The sequence below is a fragment of the Sinocyclocheilus grahami genome, unplaced genomic scaffold (assembly GCF_001515645.1).
Source record: "Sinocyclocheilus grahami isolate Dianchi unplaced genomic scaffold, SAMN03320097.WGS_v1.1 scaffold3.1, whole genome shotgun sequence".
Lineage (NCBI taxonomy): Eukaryota > Metazoa > Chordata > Actinopteri > Cypriniformes > Cyprinidae > Sinocyclocheilus > Sinocyclocheilus grahami.
The window spans coordinates 4,891,499-4,900,134 of NW_015505182.1; the positions used below are offsets into that span (position 1 = coordinate 4,891,499).

General features: G+C 40.2%; 1 protein-coding gene across 1 annotated transcript in view; it reads left to right on the forward strand.

Moving 5' to 3' along the window:
• Positions 1 to 540: 540 nt before the first annotated feature.
• Positions 541 to 8,636, forward strand: part of LOC107572057 (egl nine homolog 1-like) — a 38,461-nt gene continuing 30,365 nt past the window's right edge. Inside the window, exon 1 of the mRNA XM_016258493.1 lies at positions 541 to 1,509. Coding sequence (XP_016113979.1) covers positions 808 to 1,509 — 702 coding nt within the window. The 5' untranslated portion in view covers positions 541 to 807. The remainder of the gene's footprint in view (positions 1,510 to 8,636) is intronic.

The window sequence follows — 8,636 nt, forward strand, 5'->3', positions numbered from 1 at the left end:
CCCCCCCCCCCCCCCCCATTTTTATGTTATTAAATGATTTAAAAGTAGACTTATATGCTGTTATTTTCATATACAACACTTTGAATTGCCTTTATGTATGAAATTTGCTACAGCAAATATAGCTATTATATGTAAAATATATATATATATAAATAATTTATATTTATGTATTTATCTTTTTTATTTATATTAATTTAAATAATTGATTTATATATTTATCATATATGAATAAAATATAAATATATATATCGCTGGTTTGCGTTTTTATTTTTCTGTTTTCCTGTCTCACTACTCTGCAACTAATTCTGCCCATATTACAATAATACATCGTTTATTTACTTCTTGACCTTGCTGCTATGTATTTTGGAATTTTTATTTATTCATTTGTGTTTTTTCCCCTAATGCACAGATGCAGTATTTCTGCCCATTAAGGTTTTTTTGGGCGATCTTTATTATCATTGTTATTATTTGTATTCATTTTCACTCCGCCCACACAAAGTTGTGAGAAGCACATGTGAATCATGCCCTCTCTAGCCTGCACCTAGTGCGCATGCGCACATGGTTGACGTGCGCTGATCGCTGAAGAAAAGGAACGGCCGGCGCCATGCGCTTCCATCACACTCAAAGCTCGCGCTGAAACTTCACAAGTGTCAAAACATAGATGTCTCGGGAATGTGAGAGCGTCACGTTGCCCTCCGTCAACTGGAATGAAAACGGCAGCGGAGGCCCAGGGGCAGCGTTTCTTTCAAATTCGCTAGTGGATACTTGTGGCGAAGTTGCAGGCTGATACTGTAACAGCGCTGAAACATGGAGGGACACTCCAGGGAAAGCGAGAGTCTGGAGCGAGAGCGCCAGTACTGCGAGCTGTGCGGGGAAATGGAGAACCTCATGAAGTGCGGACGGTGTCGCAGCTCGTTCTACTGCAGCAAAGAGCACCAGAGACAGGACTGGAAGAAGCACAAGCGGATGTGCAAGGAGGCCGACAAGCAGCAACAGCAGACGCCGCCGGCTGAAGAGCGCAGCGCCGTACAGTACAACACTTCAGAACCGTTCAACACTTCTCAGAGTAACTCTACCGTTACGTCACCCGGCGAAAGAATGTCAGATTTTATCAAGTCCGCCACGCACTCTGAAACCAAACCGAGCGCAGACAGTGTGAAACCCAACGGACAGACGCGCTCGCCTCCTCAGAAGCTGGCCACGGACTATATCGTGCCCTGCATGAACAAGCACGGCATCTGTGTCATCGACAACTTCTTAGGCGAGGAGTTTGGACGGAGTATTCTGGAGGACGTGCGGGCGCTTTACCTGACCGGCGGCTTTACCGACGGACAGCTGGTCAGTCAGAGGAGCGACTCGTCTAAGGACATTCGGGGGGATAAGATCACCTGGGTGGAGGGGAAGGAGCCCGGCTGTGAGAGGATAGCGTTTCTCATGAGCCGCATGGATGATGTGATCCGACACTGTAACGGTAAACTGGACAACTACAGGATCAATGGAAGAACGAAAGTAAGTACAGCTGACATTATAGGACAGTTATGATGCCTGGTGCACGCAGTAGTTTTGTGCTAATTCAAAAAGTTGCATGCATAAACAAATGAGTGATTTTGAGAAATATCACTGTGACCAATCATGTAGAGCTTTCATTATCAATATTAATATGCCCACTGCTACCATCCCACGTTGAAAAGTTTCATGCGGGTCGCCCCCTCATGGGCACCGCCATGTTGATGTCACATGACCACCCACGCAGGGGCTGCAGGTAACCAGCTGCACAAATAACATGCAAAACTGGCAACATTTGACATCTTACAAATATGTGTAGGATGAGATGAAAAGCAACAATACAAAAAGTAAGCTTTTTGTTGTGAATTAGCAGTAGTTAGTGAACAAACGTCATGACGATGTGTCAGAATGAAGTCTAAAACTACTTGTACTTGTGAGACGAGTAAGAGGCAGCTTAATTATACTACATGCACCTTTCATTTATAAAAACATTATCTAGGAAAGGGAAACCTAGATATGTTAGAATGGCAGTCGTGGCCTAATGGATAGAGAGTCGGACTTGTAACCCAAAGGTTGCGGCTTCGAGTCTCAGGGGAGTGAACATCCAGCGCTCTCTCCTCTCTCGATACTACGACTGAGGTGAGACCCTTGAGCAAGGCACTGAACCCCCAACTGCTTCCCGGGCACCACAGCATTGCTCCGGCTGCGTGTGTGCACTTGGATGGGTTAAATGCAGAGCACAAATTCCATGTATTGGACACCATTCTTGGCCACACGTCACGTCCTCCTTACTGATCTCTGAAATATTTAATCTGATAGTAACTGCTTTTTGTGAGTGCAATGAAAACAGTGCACTCAGCTATGAAATTATAATTTTCTTATCCCATAATCTTGTGGAAAATGAATGGAAAAATCATTGGGCAACAGGCATGGGAACATAAGGTTGGGGGAACAGGTGAAAGGGCCAGTTAACACATTAACACATCTCGGATGGGATAGGTTTTAAACTCATATCTGTGTCAGTTTAGATGGGAAGAGAACTTACCTTTGAGGCAGAGACATGTCCGCACCTGTCTTTCAATAGAAGGTGAATCTTAGGAAATATTATTCAGACATTATATTAAAAATGAAAGCATGCATGTTCACTCTTCTCTGATACAGATACAGTCATTGAGGGCTTTAATGAACAGCCTCTATAGAATATCTCCTGAACATGCCAGTGTGAGTTCATCTGAAATCACAAGTTTCTCACACGACCTTTACTGCATTTGTAGCAACTCTAAAAACCTCCTACAATACAAGTTCTGGACTAAACTAAACTAGATTAAATACCTTGGATATATGCACCCATTAGGTCTCTCCCCCAGTTTCAATTGTTCTTGAAAATTCTACACCAACAAATAATGTCAGTCTGACTGTTTTTTTTAAACAGGATCTTCCTGTGGAGCCACCGACTATGTTACTGATAGTGCCTTTGTGAGTTATCCTCAACCAGCATGGCTCTCATATTTCCCCAGGTCAGGGAAACGCCTGCGACCACCAGCTGCTATTAGCCGTACCCAACGCACGCACAATGTTTGGACAAACGTCTAACCTCTCAGGGTTTAGGGAAACGATCACCTTTTCCCTCGTACAGTAAACACGCACACAAGAAATTTGCAACGTTTATGTAAGAGTGACGTAAGATTATGTATAAATTGAATGTCTCATTTTAGATCACGCACTATGGTAGATCATTTGGATTTTAAGGTCTTCAGGTCTTCTGGCTCATTAGAGTTTAAAGTGTCTCTTATTCGATGATGAAGACCCCAGTACTTCATTGACTGACTGTGTCTCGGGAGTACGTGTTCCTCTTTTCTTTCCTTTTTTTCTTTTTTTAAGATTCACTCTCTGTTCGCCACAGCAAGCCTTCACAGGCATGTTTTCTGATCAGTCACGTACACCATGATCAGACTGTCAATAGAAACTACATTATTATTAAAGAGAAACATTAATGCTTAAAAGTGGGAAGCGGGAAGTCGTGGCCTAATGGTTAGAGAGTCGGACTCATAACCCAAAGGTTGTGGGTTCGAGTCTCGTACCGGCAGGAATTGTAGGTGGGGGGAGTGAATGTACAGCGCTCTCTCCCACCTTCAATACCACGACTGAGGTGCCCTTGAGCAAGGCACCGAACCCCCAACTGCTCCCCGGGCGCCGCAGCATAAATGGCTGCCCACTGCTCCGGGTGTGTGTTCACTGCTGTGTGTGTGCACTTTGGATGGGTAAATGCAGAGCACTAATTCCGAGTATGGGTCACCATACTTGGCCACATGTCACTTCACTCTACGTTTCCCCATAGCGACCCCTAGAGGACGCAGTTATATTATTCAGACATTATATTAAAAATGAAAGCATGCATGTTCACTCTTCTCTGATACAGATACAGTCATTGAGGGCTTTAATGAACAGCCTCTATAGAATATCTCCTGAACATGCCAGTGTGAGTTCATCTGAAATCACAAGTTTCTCACACGACCTTTACTGCATTTGTAGCAACTCTAAAAACCTCCTACAATACAAGTTCTGGACTAAACTAAACTAGATTAAATACCTTGGATATATGCACCCATCAGGTCTCTCCCCCAGTTTCAATTGTTCTTGAAAATTCTACACCAACAAATAATGTCAGTCTGACTGTTTTTTTTTAAACAGGATCTTCCTGTGGAGCCACCGACTATGTTACTGATAGTGCCTTTGTGAGTTATCCTCAACCAGCATGGCTCTCATATTTCCCCAGGTCAGGGAAACGCCTGCGACCACCAGCTGCTATTAGCCGTACCCAACGCACGCACAATGTTTGGACAAACGTCTAACCTCTCAGGGTTTAGGGAAACGATCACCTTTTCCCTCGTACAGTAAACACGCACACAAGAAATTTGCAACGTTTATGTAAGAGTGACGTAAGATTATGTATAAATTGAATGTCTCATTTTAGATCACGCACTATGGTAGATCATTTGGATTTTAAGGTCTTCAGGTCTTCTGGCTCATTAGAGTTTAAAGTGTCTCTTATTCGATGATGAAGACCCCAGTACTTCATTGACTGACTGTGTCTCGGGAGTACGTGTTCCTCTTTTCTTTCCTTTTTTTCTTTTTTTAAGATTCACTCTCTGTTCGCCACAGCAAGCCTTCACAGGCATGTTTTCTGATCAGTCACGTACACCATGATCAGACTGTCAATAGAAACTACATTATTATTAAAGAGAAACATTAATGCTTAAAAGTGGGAAGCGGGAAGTCGTGGCCTAATGGTTAGAGAGTCGGACTCATAACCCAAAGGTTGTGGGTTCGAGTCTCGTACCGGCAGGAATTGTAGGTGGGGGGAGTGAATGTACAGCGCTCTCTCCCACCTTCAATACCACGACTGAGGTGCCCTTGAGCAAGGCACCGAACCCCCAACTGCTCCCCGGGCGCCGCAGCATAAATGGCTGCCCACTGCTCCGGGTGTGTGTTCACTGCTGTGTGTGTGCACTTTGGATGGGTAAATGCAGAGCACTAATTCTGAGTATGGGTCACCATACTTGGCCACATGTCAGGTGCACACTTAAAACATTTATTTTTAAGCATAAATATTTCCATGGCAAAAGATAAATATCATTAGGTAAAATGTTATATAGTGTAGTGCTTAAAGCATATGCTGTCCACAGGATGTTGTAGTGTGAATAGCAGAAGGCTTGATGGGAGGTGATAGCACTTCCTGTAACTGCGTATTTTTTAATGTCATTGTGATGGTCGCAGATGTACAGCAACACAATTCAGGATGCTCAGCAGGCACGTGACATTGAATCGGCCGGAGGGAAAGAGTCTGTTACATAAAATACAATGAACGGATAATATGTTTATGTTTTGTATTGATATTAAACTATAAACGAGCTTTGTGGTCGTTAAATGTTGGAGGATCAGAGGCAGAGTATATACATCTGGGTTTCAGTGAGGCCGGAGATGGCGGATGGGACGGAGATGAGTAGAGAAACAGGGACAAAAGATAATGTTTATTAACCGGACGTGGCTTTTTTGAGTAGTTTTCATTGATTTTGATGGATATTTATATTTATATAAAAGATAGTTCACCCCAAAATGAACATTGCCATCATTTACTTAAACTCGTGTTAGTAGTTTACAGTTAGGGTCACACTTTATTTAAGGTTCAGTTCTCGCTAACAAAACCATTAACTACAACTCCTGCCTCAAACTCCTAATTTGCTACTTATTAATAGTTAGTAACGTAGTTGTTAAATTTAGGTATTGGGTAAGATTAGAATATGGTCATGCAGAATATGTGCTTTTTAAGTACTAATAAACAGCTAATATGTTAATAATAGGCATGCTAATAAGCAACTAGTTAATAGTGAGAATTGGTCCCTATACTGTTATTTTAATTAGTAAGTTCGCTACATATCACCCTGTATTTTTTTAAATTTATGTAGAAAAAATAATTAAATGAATACTGAAATAGTTGCATATTTTGCACCATGTTAATGTTTTGATGAATATTTTCGTAATGTACCAAGTCGTATTGTTCCTTGTGTCCATGGTTCTTGCACGTCTTTCAGCAGCAACGTCCTTCTCTAAATCTTCAGTGTCATGGCATAACTATGTTGTGAATGTGCGTTTGTAGTCTGTATTGGTGCAATAAAATCGACCATTTATCAGTGCGTATAGTACCTAAGTTGTGAATGTGCATTTGTAGCCTGTATTGATGCAATATAAAAAGACTATTTACCACTGAATAACGGCAGAAGTTGTTTTCACACAAAAACAAACATTTTTTATTTTTTTAAGTGAAACAAAAACATGTGCAACTAGCACATGATCAGACTGTGAATAGAAACCATTCCCAAACAAAATACTTTTTTGATCTGTTTTATTAGTAAATAAAAAACCATAACCAGTGATGATTGATTCCTAAAAATGACTCTTATGAGCCAGTTATTTTTCTAATGAATCATTGAATAATAATTTAATGAATTCAGAAAGTCATGGCATTAAATGTACCTTTGTCTAAACAGTCTTAAACCAAGATATTTACTTGAAATGCAAAATGAAGAAAGTTAAAGGCTTGTTTTCTGAGAAATTGAACACAAATAAGTGAATATGCTAAAAACAAATTTTTCTGAGCCCATATATTGGCAGATATTTGTTATGGTTTTAATCATGATAAAACAACTTCATATCTTGTCATTTTGCTTCTCAGTGTATCTTGATTTAAGAAACTTAACACATTTGTAGTGGAAAACAAATGTGTAGAGGAAGAACAGCACTTTTTTTGCAGTGTGATCATTAGGTTACTTCCATGTTCTAGTTAAGCTTTCCTTGTAAAAATGAATTGAAGAATAATGCAGATCTGTTAAATGTTGTATTTACAACACATTTCTGCTCACTAGACAATTACATTTAGAGAACATATTGATATTTAGTTCCCTTTAATTTTGTCCTTAGATTTTCTTTACTTTAAAGTCTTAAATTGACCTTTGTAAAGCCTGCAGAAACCCTAGTATAATTTCCAGCATTAGCCGAGAGAGAATTCTTTCCATATGTAAGCAAACTGCCCATTTATGAATTAAATCAGAAAATTGTTTTTGACTGTCGTTGACCCAGGGGCTCCACCACCACCTGCTCGGCCACCTTCTGGGAGTCAGGGTGAAGAATGTGTGGCGCAATACGACACAATGAATTGCCAAGTGGTCATGTTTACATTACGTGTCCAGAGATATGCTGGCACTCAATCAGAATGGGCTGTTTCGGAGCGTAGTCATTAGAGCAGTTCATTCCCTTTGGAAAGTCCCACCTCAGTGAGAAGGATATATAGTATTTATTTGCATCTGCATTGACATCTAGTTACGTGCTTTTTTGTTCCCTTATGTCAGGAAACCTTGCGTGCCACAAACAGGGATCTTACGAGGTTGTTACTTGAAGGTGGAAAGCTGATGTGTAAAACACCTGTAGACTTCATTATGAACTATAATGAAGCCTGTTTTTAAAAATTTGGTGCATATGAGGGTTGGTTTATACTGTATGTGTGTATGTGGGTTTTTTGTGTGTTTCAAGTTAGGCCTATTTTTATCAGCAGAAGAAGCTTATGTGTTTGATTTATCTTTTGGACATGTGTCTTGTCACTGCTTTCTCCTCTGTTTGTTAATGGTGCAGTGTGGTGTCAGTCTGCCAAGGTCTCAGTGCTGGAACAGCAGTGCAGCTGCACGCTCTGCACGTAGCAAGAGTACAAGAACTGTCTGCCTGGCTAAAGTCCAGCGGCTGAGTTTTATATCAGCTCTGCATTGCTCACTAGAAGAGACGGCAGCAGGTCAAGACCATATACAGCAGGAAAAAGGACATGTTATAAACCCACGAGAGCCTCTTTTGGGAAAACAAATTATGGTTATGGATGTGTTAGAGTAAATGACACAAGGGAATGTTTTCAGTGGTTTATCATGCCATCGTTAGTTTCCCCCATTTAAAAAAAAAATACTTTTTTGTTTTTATTGCAATATATTTTTGTAGAATGATAGATTAGTAAATAATGTTTACACAGTGCCTTGAATCCGACTGTGGTAAAAAGAGTCATGGAAATGAGCGTGACTTGAGGCTTTAAAACAGAAACATCCCCCAGGGAGATGAGAATGAAAAGAAATGAAAATGTTTAAACTAGTTAGTTAACACAGCATTGTTTTAATTCAGTAGTTTAGATTTGTTTATTTAATATGTTTAGTGTCTGTGTAGAATCATTTCCAATGGACGCTGATCATGCAGTGATTTATTTTTTTTATTTTTTTTAGGCTGATGTAAGGCATTTTTTAATGCATTTTCCAGTTCTGATTGTTTGTATTAATTGCCCTTTGTCTACTAGACTTGATGTATAGGTCACCCAAAACATTTTACTCACCCTCATTTTGATGACTTTCTATCTTCCGTGAAAAATCGTTTTTTTGAAAATGGTTAAGTGAAAATGCGATTTTAAAGCTAAGGTGAAGAGCAGTATTCAAAAGGTAATACAGTAAGCATGAAATCTCTTATGATCACCAAGACTGCATTTATTTGCTAAAAAAAAAAAAAAATGAACATAATATTGCAAAAATTGCTCTGAGAGTCACTTT